This window comes from Euleptes europaea, chromosome 1, assembly GCF_029931775.1.
Source record: "Euleptes europaea isolate rEulEur1 chromosome 1, rEulEur1.hap1, whole genome shotgun sequence".
In the NCBI taxonomy this organism is placed as follows: Eukaryota; Metazoa; Chordata; class Lepidosauria; order Squamata; family Sphaerodactylidae; genus Euleptes; species Euleptes europaea.
This window is the reverse complement of record NC_079312.1, coordinates 86,101,880-86,127,245: the sequence shown is the minus strand read 5'-3', so window position 1 is coordinate 86,127,245 and position 25,366 is coordinate 86,101,880. Positions and strand designations below refer to the sequence as shown.

The 25,366-nt window shown below is 44.0% G+C and overlaps 1 protein-coding gene across 1 annotated transcript; it reads left to right on the top strand.

Moving 5' to 3' along the window:
- The first annotated feature begins 1,772 nt into the window (after nt 1-1,772).
- Nucleotides 1,773-24,787, top strand: LOC130486315 (proton-coupled amino acid transporter 1-like). Its single transcript, XM_056859575.1, has 10 exons — nt 1,773-1,932; nt 3,223-3,313; nt 4,655-4,743; nt 5,945-6,040; nt 6,952-7,036; nt 9,073-9,291; nt 11,046-11,144; nt 14,071-14,237; nt 18,419-18,588; nt 24,379-24,787. Exons 1-10 carry the CDS (start codon nt 1,790-1,792, stop codon nt 24,636-24,638), a joined length of 1,419 nt encoding a protein of 472 aa, XP_056715553.1. The 5' UTR covers nt 1,773-1,789; the 3' UTR covers nt 24,639-24,787.
- The last annotated feature ends 579 nt before the right edge of the window (nt 24,788-25,366 follow it).

Genomic DNA, 25,366 nt, shown 5'->3' with positions numbered 1-25,366 from the left:
TGTGATGTAGGGATCTTTAGCTGGATAGTGGGCAAATTGCCTCTAATAGGGTACCAGTAGCCATGAAACAGCCAGATCTTTTCCAAACCAAGGTTTCCAATGTATTGAGGGAAATATAGGGGTATAGGAATGGAAAAGGTACTCAAGCATAAGGACAGTGCAATTGTTGTGTTCAGAAAGACGTGCATATGAGAAGAGAGAAAGACAAAGTAAAACAGAGCCAAGCCTGTGGCTGAGTGGGAATTCTGAACAAGGGAATGGATGCAAGGAGAAGTGTGTGTGAGAGAGAGAAGGATTTAAAGAAGGGAAAGAGAAAAGGAGTGAACAGAGAAGGAGTGTACCAATCCTCAGTCTGCTCAGCTGCATAGAGTGCATTGTCTGTAGATGATCCAGGGATACTCTGTGTAGGGGACCTTTAGGCAGAACTTCCAAGGATCCCAAGGAAATAATAAGAAGGCTTGCTGGTTCCAGAAGAGAACAGTGGAGTTGCCAGCCTCTGAGCCAGCAAGGGGGGTGGGTGGGTAAGACTGCACAATTTTATCTGGCAGAGCAGCAGTACCTAAATCAAAGAAATAATTGTGAAGTCCAGGAATTCAGGGTGGGTCCAGGATGGGACTCTGTGGGTTTCCTGACTTCGTTTGAGTTTGGAAGTGGCTCTTCCCAGAAAGGTAACAATAGTTGATTGCATCTAGGCAGAGTGGACAAAAGAGCTGGCTGGCTGGGGGCTTCACCCCCATGTCTGAGTCAGGTTGGGAGGAGACATTCAGATAAGGTCAGTAAAGCAAATCAAGCCCACCTGGTACTTAGGTTTTGTACTCAGGAGGACTTGCCCTGGCTGATTAAATCACTGATGATAGATTTAGGTAGATACCTGCCTTTGCAAGCCCCTGTGGCAATGGGTAGGCATGCAGATATCCCATCAGTTAATCAGTCTCCTGCCCAAAGTTTTGTCCACTCATTTGCAAAGCCTGAAGCGGGCCTTGGCCTCGGTTTCTCCAAAGCATGGCGCTTACTAGCTTCTAAAATGGCTTCCAAAGCAAAATTAGCCAAGGCGAAGTCAGAGCAGACAGCACACATCTGGGAAAGGGGGTCCTGGTAACAGCAGATTTATGTCATTTTTAAAAATGGCTGGGAACTGTGAAGAGGAGAACGATAAGGTCTTTGCTTAATTTAGACTGGCTCCTGAAGTCTAAGGATCACTGTCTTGAGCAAGATGACAGAGAGATATGGAGAGATATGTCTTTATTATTCATATTCTTCAGAGGCAAACCGAAGACCTCGGAAATAGATGCCATCTGCCCACAGTCTTTCTGGAGTGCAGAGTGTACTACTTATCTCGGTGGGGAAAACTAATACAAATGGTACAGTTTGCTAACTTTGAAATTCCTGTGATGATCACGTTCAAGGCAGTGGTAATGGACGAACAAATTAAGAGTCGATATCTCTCTCCCCCCTCTTTTTTTTGCCTTGGGGATGGGGAAAGTGTGGGTGTTGGACTTTGACAGAGTTACACTTTGACACTCATTGTAATTATAGTTAAGTGCTGATCTGGTGTGGAGTTTTCCTCTGAGTGTGCTACTGATGCAACTCGCAATGCAGGGCAGGGGGGGCGTGTCACTATATAATGCTTCCAGGCAGAACCTGCCCAAGCAATAGACGCGGGGACAGTCATACAGCAGCAATGTCGTGTCTAGCAAAGCCTGAGTCAGAGAACACAGCAGTATCCCAAGAAGGGATCATTGAGCTAACAGGGATGACGGTTTCTCCTGTTGCTTCCCAGGCAGCCAAAATGTCTACCAGGAGGTTACGCAGTGATGACTACAATGATTACAGCTCGACAGAAGCTTCTCCTGACAGCAGCCCCCCAGAAGGCTTAAGCGGCTTCTCCTCCCCATCATCCTACCAGCGGTTTGGGGAGCCGGATGGGACGACGTAAGCATTTTTGTTCAGAGTTCATGTACGTTGGCACATGAGCTGTCTGCTCCTAGCGGAGGGTGGGCAGACTGCCTGCACCATGTCAATAAATGCATTTCAGGATATAATTATAAAAGAACTAATGCCCATTTATGTATGATTGAACTCACTGGTTTTAATTAGGGGGGTAAGCATAACCGCGCCCTGATTCTTTAATCTGAGAACTGTTTTGCTCACGGGCAAGTTGCTCAGACCCTTAGGGAGTGTGAATTCAGCCAGCCAGAAGTTAGTTTCAGATTGTCTAGGTATAGAACTGGAACTTCTTCTGGTTCCTTATTCCCTCAGCAAAAGATGACTTGCAAGCGTGCATTTTTCAGAGATGTATTATCTCTCACGTTGTTCCCTCTGAACAGGGAAAACCTGTTCCTTGCCCACACTTGGTATACTGAAACAGACCAAAATAATCACAGTTTGTATGCTCTCTGTTTATATGTTGGGTCACTTGGAGCCCCAAATTCAGTTCATGATCTATAATGGTTATGTCTAAGAGCCATTTAGATTTTGCTGAAGTGAAAAAATAATAATGTATTCATGGTGTGTTTCTAGGAGAAATGATGTTTCCAGAATTTAAAATGTATTGTTTCTTAATCCTTCCTTTAAATCAAAGCATTTCTTTCTCCTTTTTTTTAAATGAACTTCCGATGTAGATTAGATATAATGTTCTCATTATATTGAACATTAGCGTCCTTATTGAAATCACTTTCACTTTACTTCTAAAATGCCTGTGGGCTGCATCTTTTGCCTGGGAGGAAGCTGGATACTACTTTCTAGGACTGAGCTGACTGAAAAATAGACTTAGGGTTGCATCCTTTAAGGTGCTTGATAAATAATCCCCGGATATGCCAATAAAGGTATCTGAACTGAACTAAATAATCCCCAACATGGTGCCTGGCCATGGGTTTCTTTTCACCCGTTTGCTTTTTTTGGGGGGGGACAAAGTTTCTTCCCCCCCCCCAAAGCAAAGAGCCAGCCCTGGCTTCCTTCCACACTGTTTGAGAAGCAGGTGCTTCAGAATAACTCAGGAGGCATCACCCTTGTGTCTACAGGGAGTGCTTTTGAAGAGCAGCCGCCTCTGCTACAGGAGGAATGCCTGACTTGTAATGTTCCAAAATCCTGTGCTTGGCTCCAGCGCTCCTTGGGTAGCTGTTCTCACTATCTCCTTCTCAAAATACTGAAAGTGCCCACAGGCTTGACAAGTTTGGGACGGCCTGTGCCTGATGATTCCCCCCCCTTGACTTCTTTTCTCAGATGGTTTCAAACCTTAATACACCTCTTGAAAGGGAACATCGGTACGGGCCTGCTGGGTCTCCCCTTAGCTGTGAAAAACGCTGGCATTGTGGTAAGGTGTCTGCTGCTGGATTGAATGTATTACAAATGTTGGGGGAAGGTGGTCGTTCCTGGTTACTTTTTATAGAAGCTGATCTTGTTTGCTAGTTTTGTTAACCCTGCGAAGTCCTCTACGCTAAGGAATGATACCTGTCCTGATGTTTCAGGGCAGCTGTTAGAAGGGAAATGAGTTTACCATCCCTAGCTACCTGAGTAACTGTAAAATGTAACCATCTAATAGGCTTCTATTTGAGCTCTTGGTCAGCACAAAACCATAGTTGAGTGACAAAGAGGTCTAAATTAAGGTATGGGCTATTTCTCCCTATTTCTGTGTTCCTCCATGGGGGTCTGCTTCTGCAAACCAGGCCAATGGAGATGGAGTCTGTGTGCATATGTGCAGATAAATGGGGGGAGGAAGGGGTGCCATTCCCATTTATGGGAGGTTGTCTGGCTTGCTTTGAAAGCTATTGCGGTGCTCTGTTTCAATCTAGGATGCAAGCAACATGGAGAGCAAAAGGTTAGAAAGCATGTGCTAAGTGCTGTCTAAACAAACAAACAAGGCAACAGCTTCAGAGTTATCTTGCATTTTTGAGCACTACGTTAATTAAAAACACCCAAACGGAAGATAGTTTCAGTGTCCCCTCCTTTGCTGTGGAAGTTCTAACCAAAACCAGTAAGGCCTCTCTAACTACAGGGAAGTTCTTGATTTGTACTTTACACAATGTCAGTCCAGCTCAGCTTATTAAACAATGTATCTGTCATCTGTGTAATCATTTCATAGACAGAGGTATGTAGGTCATGACTTCAGAGCACTTCTGAAGTTAGCCTCTGCTACAGCAGTACGCAATGTCATTACTTTCCAGTGTGGATGTTAAAACTCTCTTTCGGGATGTGTCCTCAAGATCATGTAAACTACAATTAAGAAATGTTAAATCAAAACAAAATGATTTAGCTACAGACTGGCAGTTAATAATATTTTAACCCCTATTTTAAATAATAATTGCCTTTCAGTACTGTGTGTTTATGTCTAAAAGGAGGAAAAGAGTGAGTCAGAAGACTCAAGGTTTTGTAATTTGGGGAAAGGTGGGGGAAATGAAGTATTATCTAATGAAAAAGAAGGAGCAAAAAACAAACCATAGAGAGGGTTTTATGTACATTAAATGCAAGGCAACGTGTAGATGCCAAAATGGCAACAAGAGGAAAAGAGATGAAATTGAGGATCTTTGATATTTTTGCTGGATGTGTTTTTCTAGATCTTTGTAAAATATTTGGTTTTACTGAAATAAATGTTGCATTTCTCATGTTGGCCATAAGAGTGTGCTCTTAATCCTCTTCCCCTTTTCACATTGTTTAGATGGGCCCTATCAGTTTGTTTGTGATTGGAATAATTGCAGTGCACTGTATGCATATCCTGGTGAAGTGTGCCCACCATTTCTGCAACAAGTAAGACAAAAATACCCAACTCTTACTGTTTTGGAAAGAAAGCAGCCTTAGTTTCCTTGACAGCATATTCCTCCTTTTTTTTGTCTTCCGCCTCCAATCTTTACACAGATGTCAAACTACGTAGCTAGTCTTATGCTTCTTGAACATGGTTCTTTCATTCTCTCTTGCACCAAACCTGTGAGATAGGGATAAAAAATTACCTGTTTATTGGGGGAACTGAGGTGGACAGATGGCAATTTGCACCAAGCCAATGAGATAGGGATGAAAAATTACTTATTTATTAGGGAAATTGCGGTTGACAGATGGCAGTTTGCCCAAGGACATCCACGGAATCCTGGCTAAACTGGTCTTGAAGCCAAGTACATCTAGTGCTCTGCACGTTGAACTATGTTGTGTTTACATGCAACAGCCACCAGTAAGGTTACTTGTACTATTCTGATCTGCTTGCATGAGAGGTTAAAAAAAAAAACTCATCCACTTTCCTGAATGAGAGGGGGGAACTTCATTGCACTCAAAGGAAGAAGCCAATGTAGGGCCAATTCCACTCTGTCTCCTTGTTCAAGACAACCGAATTCCTTATGCAGCAGCAGGCACCATTCTGAACCGCAGTCGCAATTTTAAAGATATTTTCCTTTTTAGGAAGGGTGCTTCAACCCCAGCCCAGCCCCAATACAATCACAGCCATTCATGTTTGTTAGACACACACTTGTGTATATTCTGTGTGCCTGTTTAGTGTTTTGACATCTGGGCATTGTCCTACATGGATATAAGAACCTCAGCAAAACAGAAACTTTTATCTGACTTAGATCTGCTTTTCTCTGTTTCACCTGTGGGATTGCACCATGGAGAAGTGGAAGCGCTTCAAGGAGATGCACGAGAAGCTTTTGAACAGTCATGCTGTTCCAATAGTTGTAGGCCCAGAACTGTGTTACAAGTTTGCCTAGCTCAGATTCTAAGAGTGTTGCAGTGTCTTCCATCTCCACCTGGAGCTCATGCACGGGAAATGAGTGGTGCGTATTTCTAGAGCCTTGTGACCCTTGACTGTCTTGCCTAGGTTAAGCAGATAAACAGTGGAGTTTTACCACCGATGCAGAAAGTTTACAGAAATATGCCTATGGAATGGTGCCTTTCTCCTCCAACAAATGATTCTATAGCAAGCGGATCAACACATTCAGGTGTGCTTCCCCCCCTTCCTTTCCAGACACCAAAAACCGTTCGTCGATTATGGGGATGCTGTGATGCATGGGCTGGAAGCCAGCCCCAGCGCCTGGCTCAGGAATCATTCCATCTGGGGAAGGTACATACATGTCTTATTTCCAGATGGGGAAGTATGGTCTGGCTGAGTGGTGCAAGCAGCCTGTAAGAGAATTCTGAATGGAAAGGTGGGATGCAGCTTTTATAAAATAAGAGGGCTGATATGGATTGTTTCAAATAGCAGTGGAGGAAACCTGTTCTACTGAAGGGCCGCCCTAGTCAAGCTGGTGAGAGATGTTTTTATAAAAGTTCAAAGCGGTGCCGGGGGTGGGTGGGGAAGGTGTTAAAGTGGCAGGGTTAGCAGGGTTTTTTTCAGGGGGGAGGGAGGCCTTTAAACCAGAAAAGGGTTAAATCTCTCTCCAGAGCCTCTTCCCTGATATGATTCAAGATTCCTCGTGGCTGCTTTAAACTTAAAAAAAGAATCATGTATCTCCACCCTCTTGTCACGTTTAACTGCAAAAGACAAAGATCTTTAGATAATCGCAAGGCCCTCTCTGATTTCAGGGATGGAGAGTAGCCACTCCCAAACTGGCATGTTTACCATGGAGTCAGCATGTATGGAATCAGCTCAGCCTGTATGGAATCAGCTTATAACTTCTATGAATCTGACAGACAGCTAACTCAGGTTGATTTGGTATACCGTGCTTATTGCCAAGTTATTGCTGTTTGAAAAACTGGACTAAGTCCTTAGAAAGCATTGATATGCCTACTTGATAACTGTAGTGTTGTTGAAAAGCAGTGTTTTTAGGCTTGTTGAATTGTCCCCTTGTTTCTGACCTTTTAGTGGTGCCAGTACGGTTACAGATTTCTGGAACCATGAGGGCTAGAAATGTTAAGTGACGTTGTAATGCTGACAGGCAACACTACTGAAATTAAAGTTAAGAGTATTTCAAACATGGTGAATTGTTGCGATAACTTCGGTCTACAAATGGCATATCTTTTCCTTTCTTTCAGGCATATAGTGGGCTTTTTCTTGATTCTCACTCAGCTGGGGTTTTGCTGTGTGTATTTTGTATTCCTAGCTGACAATCTGAAACAGGTAAGATTTAATACAATATTATTTTAAGAGTGGCATTAGGTGATGGTTTAAGAGTGTAGGAACTCTTCCAATTTCATTGATTGGAGTAACCAATACAAAAATCTTGAGATGGGAAGATGAGGTCTTGTTTGTATAACTAAGGTTGTCCTAGCTGGCACAAAACTCCGTGTTCCTATTTTACTTGGGGCACTTGAGTGAATTAGGTATGATACCTTGCCATATATGGGCTGTGTGTACGTTGCCTCTATTTTATCCTAGAGTAAGATGAGGGCCTTCTTCTGTTTACAGTGCCTTACAGAGGATGTAAACAAAGTCCTTGAAGGCTAATCCCTTAAAAACAAATCACCATCATATATTGAATGTATGGATTCGGTAAAAGTAATGACTAATGTGTGTGATCTTTGATCTGATGATAGCATGCAGTTACTGGGAACGGCATGCTCAGAGTGGATGAATTGGGAGCTGGTCTGCAAATAATTCTGTTATGAGTCCATGGTAATCCCAGGTGGTTCTGAAACGCCTATATTTTAATAAAATACAAAGCATCCAGAGATTAGGGGAAATGGCCATGTGTTGCTCTGGGTCATTTGCTTCCTTTTTGTATGGGACAGAAATTAGTCTTCATGAGATTGTGTCCACCTTTGTCTTCGCTACCTGCAATGTTTCTCGCAATTTATGCTAACCCTGAACGCAAAAAGTATGTTACTTACAGTGCAATCCAGAGTTATTCCATTTATTTCAACAAGATTTAGACTATAGTAACTCAGCATAGGATTGCCCTATAAGTACTACTTAGGATACTAGTGTGCATGTCTGTGCATGCATAAACATGCATACATATCTCTATTTATGAATATCTCTATTTCAGGACATGTTTTAATAACTGAGTAGAGGGTATAGATGATCCAATTAATCCTATGAAAATTGGGTAGTTGTGCTTATTGGCTTTTTATCTTTCAGCTAGCTTGAAAAATTATTTAGTAGGTTTTGACATTTTAAAAGCTTCATTTTAATGTAACACCCACTGGATTTAAGACTCTTAACTGTTGTCCTTCGCACATACCCCAAATCCTCTTATACTGTGATACAGATATGCAGGCACAGCAGGAGTTAATCTGCATACTATTGATTGCACTTAGAGAGAACAGAGGTCTAACAACCGTGTGATTTCCCTCCCCCCTCTGTGATCCTCTCCTGCCCACTTAGCTGTAAATGGCTTCCTATAGCCCTAAAGAATCAAAAGGTGGTTATGCTATCAATCAGTATTGCTTCCTTGTGTACTTCAGGATACAGACTTGTTTTCCTCTCAGCAGTATTTTCTCCTGGCTTTGGCTTGACTTTTTGAAACTCTGTAAAGGGCATACTTTCCTTTTTATTGATCTGAAAGTTTAATTCACCTTCAGCTCTCTGATCTTAGAAGCTTAGTACAGAGACTAGTGTAGCTTGGCACTCTGTTCAGTTTGCATGCTGAGTGTGTATGTGCTTAAGTCTGCAAGGGTGCTTGCCACTCTCCTAGACAAGCAATATCAGAGGTGGCTTTGTATCAAAAATGGCAGACAAGCTGGTCTTTCCCCCCTCTTTGTGATGTTGTAAATCTGATGGATGCTTTCTTACTAAAGGGTCGAGTAATAACTGCTTACTTGCTTAAGCATACTTGGATCCTTTTGAACAGAATCCCCAACATTACTGTGCATCTAATAGGCATCCTGATGCAGTGAAGACAGTCTGTATTACAAGTACTTGTAGTCCTGTAATAATTTGTGGTCAAATTCTGTCTTACAGTAGGCATGGCAATGGCTCAGTGACAGAGGATCTGCTTGGCATGCAGAAGGTCCCAGGCTCAATAACTGGCATCTCCAGTTAAAAGGACCAGGCAGTAGGTGATGTGAAATTTTGCCTGAGACCCTGGAGAGCCGCTGCTAGTCTGAGCAGACAATACTGGCCTTGATGGAGCTCCTCCAGTATAAGGCAGCTTCATGTGTTCAAACAACGAACTAACCAGATTCAGAAGAATTTTTTTCTTGACTTCTTCCTAGGTGGTATCTGCTGCCAATGCTACAACCAGCTCCTGCGATGGCAACGAAACTATGGTGTTGGCTCCTACCATGGACACCCGGTTATACATCCTGTCCTTGTTGCCATTTGTGATATTGTTAGTCTTCATCCAGAACCTCAAGTTCCTTTCCATCTTCTCTATGCTGGCCAACCTTGCCATGATCTGCAGTCTGCTGATGATATACCAGTATATTGTCAGGGTATGTACAAAGACCATTATAGCAATGGACTTAGAAGGGCTTCTTTCAGAATTCTCATGTGCTGCCATTCCAGGTGGCTGTCTGCTCTCTCGATTTGTCTCCCTAACTCACCTTCGCTCAGCTGAAAAAAGCTTGCTTAGTGTTCCACCTTACAGGTGAGTAAGGTTGGTCACTGCCTGCTCTAGAATGTTTTCAGTGATGGCCTCCAAAACAGTGTCAGAAAAGTCCCCTCAGTGCTGCTTTTTAGAAAACAATGCAAGGCAGTGTTATTTAGGCAGACAATCCTATGAAAGCCATTCTTGTAGATGGTTTTGGTTTATATTAGGATTCTGTGTCCAGCTTTCTTTGTAGAGTTACTGGTGTGTGTGTTTGTTTTTTAGGTTTTTAATATTGTCACCCTCTTTGAGTCCCGTTGGGAATAAGGCAGGTTAAAAATGACAGAAACAAATCTGGTCTATCACTAGGTGGCCTTGAAAGTCAGATTCTCATTTTAAAGGTCCGTATCTGGAACGAGTGACTTCCCTGCACGATTCCTGAATCTTTAAGGGTCATGTGGCAACATAGATCTTGAGGCTGTGAAAGGATTGTGTATTAATGCAGCACAGGGCTGATGAACCTGTTGCAGCAGTTCTGCAAGATGGCAGAGGCAGCGCTGGCTTCTGGGCCATCCAGTCAGTGGTATTGGACCACCCTCCCTCTCATCTGCTGTGTTGCTGTTTCTTCCTTAGCTCGGTAGAGTGAAGAAAAAGCCGCACTATACACATAGATTGCACAGGTACTGTAATGAGCAGTAGAGAAGCAATGCCTCAATAGCAGTGTCCATTCAGAATTTCCCTGTTGTGCCATTTTGGAGGAGCTCCTTTTCTTTGCAGACAAACAACTGCAGGTGAGGATGTAAGTGCTGGACCCTTCATTGATGGTTTACTATATTAATATAGTATAAATTTACTAATTTAGTGCTACCTAGGCACATGGCAGGGTAAATAAGTAGACTGATCTCAGACCTTGCCAACTTTTGTTGAATTTTTTGACAACTGAGGGAAGATAACAGATTGAATCTGCACAAATGCAATTACATAAATTTGTTTTGTTTTAAGGGGGTGAGTGTCAAAAATTTATCAGAACAGGTAGCTTTTGGAAGGGAACCTGAAGGATAAGATGGTGGAGTCCTTGGCCCAGAGTGCAGCAAAAGAAAGAATGGAGATAGTAATTAACAGAAGACGCTTGGGGGACTTTGAGCGTGGTCGAATTGAAGGCACACAGGTCACATTTGAAGAAACATGGTGGGGCAAAACCATGGGAGGCAAGGTCAAAGAGTTTCTGCTGGATATGGAAGGGAGAGGAGCCGAGTGAATTGATTTCAGAAGTACATTGCATAGGTTGGACGGGGACCAATGTTCTCAATAGAAGGCTGAAATATGACAGCGAGAAGAAGGTTGCAGTGGCTGAGGAGGGGTCAGCCAGAGGTTCTGTATTTTAGTTAACAACAAAAACCAGATGTCCACAACATTATACAGGGAGAAACAGCATCACTCGGCAATAGAGTGAATACTGGCAACCAAGGGAAAACATACAAGATACTATATGAGCAGCTGCTGTACTGTTGATTGGCTTCTGTTGACAATAGTTCACCAGTATTCATATTCAGTATGTGTAGCTTTCAATTCCAAGAATCCTGATTTGGAGGGAGGAAAAAGCTCTTAGTTTCCTTTGCCGTCGCGTCTAAATTTCCTTTTCTCTTTCCTTGTTGCCAGGGCATTCCAGACCCTAGCTCCCTGACTCTTGTGGCCCAGTGGAAGACATACCCGCTGTTTTTTGGCACTGCCGTCTTTGCTTTTGAAGGCATTGGAGTGGTAAGTCTTGCCCAGAGTATGATAGGCAGAATTTGCTAGAAGCAACATTAGAGTGCAATTGCATGAGGGCTCTCTTCAGCAGCTGTTTCTTGGTCAGCAGTGAATACAGCAACACTTGGTTATCCATCTGATGAATCATCTATGAGACTGACGATCCTGTGTCATTATTTCTGTATGAAACTTCCCTCCTGCTTCTCTTCCAGACTTTCAAGGTAGAGCATATGCCCTTTTGTAGTGTATTGCTGAACAATTGCCTTGACCTAGCAGTAGTCCAGTAATGCCTTAGTGCTCTAAGATCAAACATTGTTCAGATTGGTTTTTCTAGTATAAAATCATTATATGAAACTGGTTTTTCAGCACAGAGCAGTGGTGTGGGCGAACAACTTTCTCTGAACAGTATTACTCTGCTGCCTTGTTGGGGGAAGTAGGATAAAAATAGAAATGTTTGATCTATCTTCCTCTCCCTTGCCTTTCTTTCTGGTAGTTTTTCTCTCTTACCTTGCACTGGTTTAGGTTGAATTTGCAGAACTGATAGCTTCCTGGACTGCAAATATCATTCTGAGATGCATTAGTTGAAGAAATATAGCATCTAATTCAGGGAAAGCAATAGCACAGCTATATTTGACACTGGTTAGGTCTCAGTCAAAGCACTGGGTTCCATTCCAGTTGCTGTGTTGTGGAGGGCATGGACAAATTGGTAAGGAAAGCAAGAACGGTGGTCAAGGGTTTCAAATGTGTATATTACATTTTTATTTCGAATGCATCGGAGGAAGTGAGCTCTGACTCACAAAAGCATATGCTGGAATGCATTTGGTTAGCATTAAAGGTGTCATTTGATTTCTGTTTCATTTTGCAACAGCAGGCTAACAGGTAGTGTCTAGAAAATAACATCAGTCTCTGAATGATCTCAGTTTTTTGGGGGGGTTGAGAGTGGGAAGTTGAAAAGTCTTAAAAGAAATATTTATCTTCCAACTTTGACATTATGGTGTAATAGAGAAGAAGAATAGAATCATAGAGTTGGTACCACAAGGGTCATCTAGTCCAACCCCCTGCACAATGCAGGAAATTCTGAACTACCTCCCCCCACACCCCAGTGACCCATACTTCATGCCCAGAAGATGGCCAAGGTGCCTTCCCTCTCATGATCTGCTTAAGGTTATAGAATCAGCATTGCTGACAGATGGCCATCTAGCCTCTTCTTAAAAACCTCCAGGGAAGGAGAGCTTATCATCTCCTGAGGAAGTCTGTTCCATTGAGGAACCGCTCTAACTGTTATAAAGTTCTTCCTAATGTCTAGATGGAAACTCTTTTGATTTGAATTGCCAGCACTCATTCACAAGGGTGAGAGCAGTGAAGGCAGCTGGTCTGCTCAGGTACGGAGTCTCCTGCTCTGTAGATTAAGGCAGCCCTGGATAAGCAATCTCAGATACACCTCAGCCCCAAAATGCAGGAGTCTACGCGTCACAGGGTTGCTCGGAGTATGCAAGTACTGTGCCGAAAGGAGAAATCAATAGCCTTAACAGGTTATACAAGCCAAGAAAATGTGGGAGGCTGTCTACTGTCTAAAATTGACTTAGAGCAATACGCTTGTGCTTCTGGTGCAGCCTTCTGAATCAAGAGGACTCAAGTCTCCTCTGTAGTCACCTGTATTTGTAGTTACCTGGGATTCCTTTTTGTGTAGATAGTCACTTCTTTTTTTTTATCGCATACTGTGGTTGGCTCATAAGTTGTAATTTTAACCATTTTGCTGCTTCACATGCAAAATAAAAATATAAGCCTGTGTACCTTGTGCACCTATAATGTTCCCAGTTGACATGTGAGAAATGCCTTCACTTTTTGTTGCACCATTACTTGTACCCAGGCAGAGTGCAAGTTGTGTACCAGTTTGCCTGGTGCAGGCTTACATGGCACATAAGTGTTTCCTTTCTAGTCCCCATGCCAGAGGAAAAATAATCCCTAGGAGGGCTAGAATGGCAAAGAAACTGGGTTTAGGTGGGGTGAAGGACTAAAGAATCATGTAGTGCCCCAGGAGAAGGATAGCTGCACTGCATTGACCTGCTGAGCATTAGCACGTGCTGGGGAGGAAGTAATAGAGGGTGTGGATGGAATGCGACATAATTACTTTGCCATTTTGACTTTATCTGTACTAGTTCACTGTGTAAATACAGAAGCTGAAAGCTCAAAAGTCCATTAAGATGCCCATAAAAGTTACAGAGCATGCTTCATAAGAAATGCTTGCTAAGCTTGTGAATACTTGTGCATTCATTACTGTCCTTTAGCAGCATATGCTTCATTGGAGAGATCCTATCGCCATCTTAGCATTTCATGACTTCTCCTTTCCACCATGGACTGTCTGGATGTATTTTTTCCATGTACAATTAAATTACTGGGAGGTAGATGGGATGGTAATTTTTTCTTACTAGCATTTGAAACTTTATAAAATGCCTTCGTGACATGAGAGTTAAATAATGCTACTGCATCCTTCACAATGGATAGATAATCTATAGTGTTAATTGTCACAGTGTGGTATGATGAGACACTTGCCTAAGATTTCTTTCAGGGATAGACAGATATTGGCTGGGTCTAGCCATCATGGTCAAAATACTTCCTCAGGGTACTGAGAGTATATTTCCATTCCATTTATTTACTAGCTCCTTTGACCAAAGGTCTTGAGCTTAACCATATCAATAATAGAGAGTATATTTCAAGCTACATCATACTGCACTTTGAGACAATCTCTTTGGCATCTAGCTGTTAGGAGACAAAAGGCTAAGACAGCTTGAACATTGGGCTGCCCTGCATGGGTGGCGGTCAGATTGTGAGACAATTATCAAGCTAACTTTGGTCAGATTGTGAGACAGTTGTCAAGCTTACAATTGAGTTAAAGTGTTACATTCAAAGTCTATTTTTTCCCCCTCTCCCCAAGATACTTCCTCTAGAAAACAAGATGAAGAACCCTCAGCAATTCCCCGTCATCCTCTATGTGGGAATGGGACTTGTCACTGTCTTTTATATCACCCTGGGAGCACTGGGATACTTGCGTTTTGGAGAGATGATCAAGGCCAGCATAACACTCAATCTGCCTAATTGCTGGTGAGTCAAGAGAGGAGGAAAGGCTCTTTTATTTATTGTTCAAGTTGGAGTCAAGAGTTTGGGTGGTTTAGAATGGAAGCAGGAGGAGGGACACTGAGGGGTCAGAGGCCATTTTCAGGGGGCATTTAGGAATGCATTACCCCCCTCTTAGTAATGCACTGCCCATCTAACACACTTGGATTAATTAAAGGCATCACACACAGGCACTGTTCAAAGCCAGCTGCCTCCAAGCTATGTCACTTGTCATAGTATAATTAGTAAGTGACTTTAGGTAGTCTATATCTCCAGCTATCCTGCTGCAGGGTGATAGCGAGGGCCAGAGGCATGAAGTGTAATCTGGAAAGCAGTCCAAAGTCATTCATGGTTCAGGCAGAGTCCAGGATATCAACATGGGTGAGGACAGTCCAAGTTGTGAGTCAGGCTCAGTCCAAGAAATCAGGATGCCAGGAATCTAAATAACAGGGAGACAAGGCCAATACACAGGGGGCTGGTGACGAGTTGCTTGCACAACAGCCAGGCCTAATTGATGGCTTAAATACCCCCTATCTTGCTGCTGCAGCAGAGTCAGCTGTTGCCAATTAGGCTGATCTCAGCCAGGTGATGCTTCAGCCCTGCTCTGCCTTGTCACTGCTGTCAAGGAGAGCTCTATGTTGGGCTTGCAATCTCGCACTTTGGGGTTGCTGTTGCATTTCCAGTCGAACCCATCTCCTCCTCTGATCCAGCTACTTTGGTGAGCCCTGTGGGGACACTGCTTGTTGCAAGGCGTCAGGTCCAGCTGAACTTGAGCTGGCAGGCTGCAGACATGGTGAGCCATCTTCTGTGGCTGTTCCTCTGTTCTGGCATCTGTGTTCTCTTCATCAGAGGAGATCTCCACAGGCTGACTCATGACACCAGCGTACACTTGCTATGATATTTAAACCAGCAGGCTAATAGGGTGATGTCCGGAAGTGATTCTCAGATAGAATAAGATAGAAAAAGAGGATAATTCATACTGTATTGCCATAGGCATTTCTAGGCAAAGTTTTTGCCAGTCACCATAACCTTTAATCTGTGTGTAGCTGCCTCATCCTTTGTATGAAGCTTCTGTGCCTCAGGTCAGATGAAAGAAGTGCTAATTAAGAGCCGGATGGTGAATTTTCTTTTGCTGAAAGTCTCTGAAGCATGTTCAGTTTATCTACAGCTTGGAGGCAGTGTTTAATTGATAACACATCTTGCCTGCACATGTTTTTGTTAAGTGTTTTCTAGGTCCAAATGAGAATAATGTGTTTCTTCTGGCAACATGAGCCAGAGCTTTAAGGTTTTCATTGTACTGTGCCAGTAGGATTCAGAAACTCTTAGGCAAAGGTGGAGTTCTCTGCCCACGTGTCAGGTGTGAGCTTATTCATATGTTTCTGCTTATTTATTAATTCGTCCATGGACTGAATGAAACATATAGCTTAGGTATTTTATAAAGTCTGTATGTGTCTAAAAAGGTCTGATTTCCATTCTTGATCCTGGTAACAGCTAGATTCATGGGGGTTCTTTTTTGTTTAGCCACAAGCAAATGGCACAATCTTCCTTTTCTTTCCTGCTTAGGCTTTCTGTAAGCCATCCACTGTGACAGCCCTGACCGCTTCCCTGCAGTTGATATTGGTTGGCCTGTGACGTCTGTTCTTGGAGTTCTCTCAGCTGGTGGCTCCAGATGTGCCAATAGCTTTGCAGAACTCTTCCCTTGGCGATGGAAGCCTTTGACCTTTCGAGACTCTTGGTATTTTCCACCTATCCTTGCGCAACTCCACAGGGCTTGTTTCTGAACAAACAAGATCAAACTCCTTTCTCCCCCCCCCCCACACCCTTTATCTCAAAGGTGTTATAAATAACTCTTTCAACATACAAAGGGTGGTAGGTTCAACCGGGGGGGGGGTATACTCTCTTTCTTTCCTTCTTTCCTTTCTGTTCTTTATGCTCGTGGACCAGCAGGTCTATTTGATGCCATGAGGTTTGGAACAACTTACTCTTCTGTCCTCTTGGCAAATTGCCATATAGCAGAGCTCCTCTGTTCCTTACAGGATCATGAAGAATGTTTCATCCTGCCTTTATGTCTTAGAAGCTTAGTGTACTTGTAGATGTTTAGGGCACCAGTGAATCACTGACAGACACTACCAGAAACCAAAGAATCAACATCACATAGAATCATAGGGTGTACGTTAACTGTAACAAAACTAATCTTCCTTTGTCTACCACATTTACTCGAAAGCTTCAGTTTTATGTAAATAGCTTACCTTTGAGTCAAGCCAGCAAAAATGTCATTGGTGATGGACATCAGGATTGCATAGAACTTTTTACATCAGGACCTATGCTGGCAAGGGGAATGGCAGTAAGCGAAAGTTTCAAATATTAATGACTGAAGCTGATAAAAACTGCTTTGAATGGCTTCAGTTTTGTGATACTAGAGCATTTAATTTCTTTGATTTCTACCCTCCTTTTCATCCAGAAGGTTCTGCAAAATGGCTTAAAGACAGTAAAACATTGATGGAGTGTGTGCTTTGTTTCTCACTAACACATAGCTCTACTTTGGAGTAGAATCTCCCTCAAACCCAATTCTCAATAAGCCACTGGTGGGTTGCCCTCACTTTCAACCTGCATGCACTTCTTATGCCCTTCTTAAGCACTTCCCTTATTTCCTTTCCAGTACAGGTTCTGGCCAGGGACAGTGGGAGAAGGGGTGCCGGGTGTATCAGCAGTGTCTCTGCTGAGATGCTGAACAGTAGCAATTCAAGTCCTCTTGTCTGGCTGCATGTTCCTTACTCTCTTTCCTCAGGGACTCAGATCTTTTCCCTGTCTGAAGACTTGGTCCTATTCTATAATTTCTGCTCCCTTCTAATGTCCATGCCTTCTTTTTCTTTCAGTTGCCACTCTTTCTTATTTTTGGTTGCTCTTTAAAGAAGACATAACTGTAGGCTTTTCCACATTCACATTTTCCTTTCTTGTGTGTTCCTGTTGCTTTGGGTGTGTGTGTGGCATGTTTGGCACATGTTTTGCTCTCTCTAGTGGTTGATTAGACACTGTGTGTGTGTGTAAAGTGCCGTCAAGTCGCAGCTGACCTATGGCGACCCCTTTTGGGGTTTTCATGGCAAGAGACTAACAGAGGTGGTTTGCCAGTGCCTTCCTCTGCACAGCAACCCTGGTATTTCTTGGTGGTCTCCCCTCCAAATACTAACCAGGGCTGACCCTGGTTAGCTTCTGAGATCTGACGAGATCAGGCTAGCCTGGGCCATCCACATTACACCACTTTATGTCCGCCATAAAAACCTGCAGTTCAAATCTGCAGGGAGATATGCTGGACATAAAGCATTGTAATATTGAATTGACCACTAGAGGAAGCAAAACACATGCAAAGCAGACCCCCCCCCCCAAGCAACAGGAACACAAAAGTGGAATGCGGAAAAGCCCTATCTCTTGCATGTAAACCACTAGAGGGCCAGAAAGTTATACATTAAACAATATAATTAACAGGCCACTATTTAGTAACTTCACGTACACATCTGTCTGTATCTTTTTCCTTCCTCCAAGGAGACTGGGGCTGTGTACATAGTTCTCCCCTCTACCATTTTGTCTTCATGACAACCCAGTGGATTAAGCTTGGCTTAGAGAGAGGGATGGGCTCAAAATCGTTTAGTGAACTTCATGGCTAAATGGGGACTTGCAGCTAAGTCCCCCAATATACTCTTTACTACTACAGTACAGTGTTATACTGTAGTTTTTGGCCCTCTGTGCCTATTTGATTTTAAATCTAGAACGGTTGGCTTTTAAGTCAGTATTTAATTGAATCTTTGTATATTTTTACTGTATTTTATGACATCTTGATGGTTGTGAGCCGCCCTGAGCCCGGCTTGGGCCAGACAGAGGGCGGGATATGTCCAATTAATAAATAAAATAAGCAGAGGGCTGTAGGAGGGAGGCTTTCTCCATAATTTGTAAAATCATTTAATCAGCGAAAGGCCTTTTTTTAACATGCTTGATCTCTGCAAAGTCCCGAGTCACTCATTTTCGCTCTCACTGTCACACTCATGTACCTGTGCAAGCAGTAATTATATGGCAAAGTCCCTGGATAAAAAGTATGGTGACTTTTGCTTTTTAATTTAACTCCTTTGCCGCATAGAACGAATGGATATAACTGTTGATCCTTGTATCATTTGCAGGTTGTATCAGTCTGTCAAGCTGCTCTACTCCTTTGGGATCTTCTTCACGTATGCACTGCAGTTTTACGTCCCTGCAGAAATAATCATTCCTGTGGCTCTGGCTCAGGTCCCTGAACGCTGGGCGCTGTGCACCAATCTGTTCCTGAGGTCATCTCTGGTTTGTGCAACATGTAAGTAGAAGGCTAAAGTTGATGCATTCTTAAATGCGCTCTCCCATGCTCTTCTTTAAATGGTGGGGCGGGTCAGAGGATATATTTTTCCAAGGGCCTGTGGTAGTTCCCAGCTGCCTTGAGGGTGAGCAGCAAGTAGGCTGTGATTTTTCTTCATTAGTGTGTGTGTGTTTTTTGTTGTTGCTTGAATTAATATCTGTGGAAAGCATCACCTTTGTCCCCTGGGGGACTGTAGTTGGGTAGTTTAGCTTTGCTGTTTTTTTTCTGGTGGGTGTTGAAATCCCATTTACTGTGAAATGCAACAATTGGCTGAGTTATAGAGGGGCTCAATAGTGGCACCTCTTGTCAGGCTGCTAATCCACGGGGGCCGATGGTGAGCACTCCATAGTGGGGTCATAAAAGAATGGAAGGAGTTGGAAGGCACAACATAAATCAGGTATAAGATTTCCAGTTGGTATTCCTCATCTTAGATGTCTCTGTGTGCAGCTGCTACTTGGAGAGCATGATGCTGTGCCTATTTACACAGAGTTGGGCCAGATGCAGTGTGGCAGCTGTGCATGTTCATAAAAATGTCTGCTCTATTCAGGTCCAAAATGGGAGGTCTGTTTTTTCAGAAGCCGCTACCAACCTTGTGGAGTGTGCAAAAACCAGAGGTCCGTAGATTACATACAGCAGACCTCTTTGAGCTGGGCAAGGGGAGATGGTCCTGCCGATATCTTGAGCCAAAGCCACAGAGTGATCTAAAAATCATTGCCAGCACTTTCCGTTTGGCCTGGAAGCATATTTGCAGCTGGTGAGGCTGACAAGAGAACTAATGTTCTAGTTTCCCTGCAGCTAGCACTGGGAATGCATGTTACATATAACTGAAAATGGCCAGATGTGTTGTCTTGGTAAAACAAAACACAGATTAAATGGAAGTTGGATTCTAAGCCCCCACCCCCACCCACCCACACTGGCAATTAGGAAAAAGGCAGTTTCCACTGAATTTGTATCAAGGATGCATTGGGTGGCCTTCATCACTGACCCAGAGTCCATATGCTAACTCCAGCAGTGGCCAGTTAGGTTCCTCTGGGAAGTTCACACATCGGGCAAGGGGGTGGCAGCCCTCCCCTGCTTTTTGTCCTCCGCCTCTCAGACTAATGCTGCTTCCTGATGTGGAGCATCCATTTAGCTGCCTTGTTACTCTTAAGCCGTGTATTTGTGATTCAAGTCATCGCACAGGAGATTTACTGCCTCGGATGCATTTGTTGGCATTAGTCTTTGCGAGCATTAATAATTACATGGAACCTGCATTTTCTCTATCCTTAAAATGGATGCTATTTCTGACTCCCCCCCCCTTCTCTCAAAGCCCCAGATTTTGTAATGAGATCAACAAGCTGTAAAATGTATTTCCAAGATGAAGGCATGACCAACTTGTTTAGTTGCTTGTTACTTCTTTGGCTCAGTTAAACCGAGAAAGTGTTGCAAGATTTCTGAGAGTATTGTCAGACTAGAACTCTTTCACTGTAGAGCAGAAAGTAGCTTCATTAATTTTCCCAGCCTTCATAGAGAATTTCTAGTTGTCATTTATTGCGTAATTTGGCAATAAATGTTCATCTCATGTTACCTTTGCATGCATCCAACCTTGAATGTTGTGTTCATGTTGGAGCTGGTGCTTCTCCTACCTCACGGGTCGCAAAAGCGCGGCTCCCGAGCCGCATGCTGCTCTTTGAGTCCTTGAGTGCAGCTCTTTCCAGTCCCACCCAGCTGGCCGGTGGGGGTTTGAAGCGCTTCCCGCCCCTTCCACCTTCCTCGAACTTTCAAGGGCCCTCCCGGTTTCCAGCCCCGCCCCTTTCCTCTCTGGCGGGTGGTCTGGTCGGGGGGCTGTCTGGCGTCCGTCCGGGCCCGTCTTCCGGGTGGCCGGCCAGCCCGAGAGCTACCTCCCCCCAGGGCCACCTCTAGGCCGCACCGCTTTGGCTCCCCTCTCCCTTGTTGTAAGGGCCGCCTGGTGCTGGAGCCGTCGGCGTCTGCGCGCAGGCCCACTGGGGCGTTGCCCTGCCCAGGGTCGCTCCTGGTCTCGCCTCTCAGCCCCAGCATGCTGGCCTGGAGAATGCCTTTCCGGCCCTCCCTCCCGTCAGGGATGGCTGTCGGGGGCCCCGTCGCTCTCCCTGGCACTGCGGCTTGGCTCTGTCCACGCCGCGCTCACGCCGCGCTGCGCCGCCTGTTTCCCGGGCTCAGAGGTAAGTGGGGTGCGGGGCCTGTCAGTGTCCGCCCGAGGCAGTCCTGGGTCGGGTCTTGAGGGAAGGTAGGAAGGAGCCCAGGTGGCGGCAAGGAGGAGGAGGTCTTGGATTTGCCACTCAAATGCACATTTCCCCCATCCAGATTCTCAAAACTGCATGGGGGTTATTGGCCATTTATGAATGGGAGGTTTTGCCTTGGATTTGCCACTCAAATGCACAACTCAACAATAAGCCCCCCTGCAGAGTTTTGAGAATGCAGATGGGGAAAATGTACAGTGTTTGTCAGTCATTGTCATGATTTAATTTTATGGATGCCTTACTTACTTTTTTCCCTCCTCAGAGCCATGTCTACCCACTGGCTTTCTTGGCGGTAGACCTGGACTCTGAGGAGGGGGAAAAAGACCCCCTTCAGAGGCCAGGTCTACCAATTGGCTTCTATGGGCCTCCGGAGGCTAGGTCTACTGCCAAGAAAACCAATGGGTAGACCTGGCCTCCCAATGGGACTCAGACGGAAGCCAGGTCTACCAATAGGCTTTTATGGCTGTAGACCAGGCCTCCAGATGAGGACTCCGGACGGGGAGGGGGAAATGGCAGGGACTTACAATTTATTTTTTATCAATAAATAAGATCACTATTAAGTATGATATCAAGTTTTATTCAGTGTACCTATAGTTTAATTAAGACTTAAAACTTTAATTAAAGTTTATTAAGTTAATAAACAGTGTACCTACCTATATAGTTTAAGTTTAAGAAATTTGGCTCTCAAAAGAAATCGCAATCATTGTACTGTTGATATTTGGCTCTTTTGACTAATGAGTTTGCCGACCCCTGTCCTACCTCCTTGGCAGAAGATGAACATGTAGAAAGTGGTCCTTTTTCTCTTCTAACCACCGCTTTCCAAGGACTCCCTCTAATGTAATGTTACTGGAGAAGAGGGCAGTTTGTTTCTGCCTTTGTGATTCGAAGGACAGGGCATCTTTGAATGTTTGACCTAGCTTTTGATCCATCGTAATGTGTGGGTCCAGCTTTGTGAGCAAGGAGTTCTGGGCCCTTGGATGTCTTTCCCCCCCAAAAACTGTTCACCGCCAGAGGTTCATATGCAATATCAGTGTCCATATGGAGAGATATACAAAGTGTGTGGTTCCCTCTTGATACTATTAGTATGATTGTATGCAATTAATTCCATGGAAAAGTAGCAGAGCAGACCCCTAGTCCTCGTGAGACTTTACCTTTTTTTCTTTCCCACACCTGGGATGGTCAGAACACCATCCTGACTGGGAAAGCAAGCTGCTTCTTTAAAAAAAATAATAATTCTGGTTTTGAACCAACATTTCCCCCCCCCAGTTGAACTCTTGGGCTGAAAGAATGAAGATAACATGCTGTCCCTTTCTCTAAGCACATCTACCTCCTGTTTCTCTGATCTTGGAAATCAGTCACTTAAAATGAAATTCCTTAGTCAGTCTGACTTCTAATAGAACTGCCTCGTAGTCAGAAGTGCTTTTTCTGAACATCACGCCAACTGTGGCTTAAAAAAGGTCAAGTCTAATTTTAGATTACTGCTGTTAAAAGAAAGTGAGTTGAGACTGGTTCCCCGCACCTCAAGCATGCACCTCAGTGCTGCTCCACAGATATCCTTTTCACTGTGTACAGTCTCTTTGGTTGGTACATAAATGTAGAATTATTTACCATGTTCTGAGAGTAACTCACAAAAAAGTCTATGTTTAGGCTGTGTTTCCTGCCCCCCCCCCAATGACTTCCTGTCTGCGTCTAGTCAGAGGGACACTACTAGGACATCTGTTGTGGTGCCATGAACTCTTTAGAGATAAAAATTTTGGTGATGATAAAGTCTTGGTGCTCCCTCTCCTTTGTGGTTCTGAAGTTCATTACTTTGGATTGAAGTTCTGCCTACACGTATCTCAGAATCCTACAGTAAGATACTTCAGAGCCCTTACAACATTATTGTACCAACTCATGTGTTGAGGAAATCCAAATGCCATTTTACTTTTAAGCAAGAATTATAGTAGTTTCTATCTTGTGAGATATTGTATCAAATAAGCTGTGCTATGTTCTGGTCTCAGTGCTTCGTGTTGAGCACAGGGGTGCCACGCTGCATCCAAAGGAGCAAAACTAAATACTAGAAAATAGTGCTTCAATACTTATTTGGAAGACAGGACTTACCCTGTCCCTACATTAAAGGAGTGATAAACTGTAAATCTTTTGAAAACATCTCATGCATAGCATTCCCATACTTACTCATTCATTTTATACCCCACCTTTCTTCCCGATAGGGACCTAGAGCAGCTTACATGGTTCTCCTCTTCCATTTTATCCTCCCAACAGCACTGAAGTAGGTTAGACTTAGGATGTGAGTGGCCCGAGGAAATCCAGCAAGCTTCTGTGACAGAGTAGGGATTTGAACCTGGGTCTTCCAGATCCTAGTCTGAGACTCTAACCACTACAGTGCTTCCCACGTGGTGTGATGGTTTTCAACAGTGTTAGAACAAACATTTTGTCAACCATAGAATTGTTATAGTGCAGCTGAAGCTGCTTCTCTTGTGGGACGACAACACTGTCTTCAAGTGGCTGCCTCTGTACCGAGTCAGCTTTAAGCCCACTGATTTTTATTGTGAGCGTGCTTAGGACTGCAACAGAAGGACTGCATTTGTGAGGCTGAGTCATGACGGAGCTGGAAATTGCATTCATCTTTCCCATGTTGTCAATCTGCTTTCCCACAGCTTTACCGCCTTGGTTTCTGTGGGGTGAAAATAAGCCACATTTTTGATAGTCTTTAAATCTGTAGAAAACTACATCGTGAAACTAAGAGGGAAGGTATATAGAGAGCCTAGAACTTAAGAACATGTGAAACTGCATTGTACCCTGTGAGGCCATTGATTCATCCAGCTTGAAACTGTCTATTCTGATTGGCAGTAGCTCTTCAAGACTGCAAGCAGAGGTCTTTACCAACATTGCCCCCTGAGAATGTTGTATGGGCAAAGTATGTGCCCTACCATAGATGTATCTTCCCGATATATCTGCTTCTTCCACTCCCACTTTAGCAGACTGAGCCTGCTGCAGAAATAAAGCACCTGGGGCTCTGACCTTAAACAGGGCTGTTTGCTATATTGCAGGGGTGCCCAACCTTGTTGACACCGAGCCTGCTTGTAGAGTTTTGAGACAGGCTAGTGGGCAACACTACAAAATGACTGTTGCTGAGGAACAGTTACAAAAGGTTGGGAGATCCCAAGCCAATGTCTTCCAGGGATTGAGGCAGCTGTTTTGGAATGGGTGCTCTTCACATGAGAGTAACCTGAGATGATGCCTCCTGGGATCTTCTTAAGTATTGTGCTCCAGTGGGGTACAGAGAAGCCACAATTGGCTCTTTGACTGGGGGAAGAAGCAAGTTGGCACCAGGAAACACATCATTGCATGGCATGTTGCCCATGGGGGCCACATTGGGGATCACTGCTCTGATCAATTTGTGATAACCTGTTGTTTAACATATGAACATAGGAATCTATGTTCTGGGTTAGCTGCTGGTAGTAACAAATGTGTATCCCTTTTTCTCTCTCAGGTCTGCTAGCAATTCTGATTCCTCGGCTGGACATTGTCATCTCTCTGGTGGGCTCGGTGAGCAGCAGTGCCCTAGCCCTGATCATCCCGCCCCTTCTGGAGATTTCCACATACTACTCTGAAGGCATGCATCCTGCGACCGTAGCCAAAGATGTGGTGATCAGTCTCCTGGGTTTTATTGGATTCGTGGTGGGGACTTATGAGGCTCTCTTGGAACTTATCGTACCAACAGCTTCCAATGCCACCAGTGCCTTACAGTGACACTTTAACTTGTGCACAGCTTTCAGTTCTGCATTGCCATCGGGTTTTTCCCCAGCCATTTGGTCAGATTCTTGATTCTTCTTCTAGCAGCTACAGTGATTTTGGTCCCATCCTGCTTTCCGAGCATCTGTGTTCTGCAGCTGTAAGGACCAGGCTACAGCAGGGGGAAAGAGAGCACAGGCCTTTTATTTCTTTGGCTTGATAAGGCCTGAGAGCCCTTGTGATGTGGGGATTGGCCTCTGGTTGGAATGGAAATACCTCTTTCTGTTCATCTGGGAACTTGCTCCCCCTAGACACTAAATACTCTGCAAGGATTTGAATTTTAGTTACACACTATAGCCTTCTGGATTTAGAGCAATGAATGTGTGGGAATTAAGAATCTCAGAACTCTGAACAGGTAGATCTGAGTCCAGTAGCACCTTAAAGACCAACAAGATTTTCAAGGTATAAACTTTCAAAAGTCAAAGCTCCCTTTGTCAGACATGACTAAGAAGGGAGAGCTGAGTCTTTTTATTCCAGTCGGAAGGTAGGAAGGGGTGTTGTAAAGAATGGTTGTAAAAGACGCAAAGGTACGATGGTCTGGTCACCTTTGTAAAGACCCTTAAGCATCATATTACCAGGCCTTGAGAGCAAAGAACCCCCTACACACACACACCACTTCCACCTGATTACATCAATCTCTTACTGGGTATCTGAGTTCTGGTGTCAACATCTCCATGTCTGTTATA

Bases quoted from the DNA above. Each gene is read 5' to 3' on its own strand.
- LOC130486315 (XM_056859575.1), top strand. From the start codon at position 1,790: ATGTCTACCAGGAGGTTACGCAGTGATGACTACAATGATTACAGCTCG. The intron at 11,145-14,070 runs GTAAGTCTTGCC...CCTCTCCCCAAG, and splicing joins CTTTTGAAGGCATTGGAGTG to ATACTTCCTCTAGAAAACAA. The intron at 18,589-24,378 runs GTAAGTAGAAGG...TTTCTCTCTCAG, and splicing joins ATCTCTGGTTTGTGCAACAT to GTCTGCTAGCAATTCTGATT.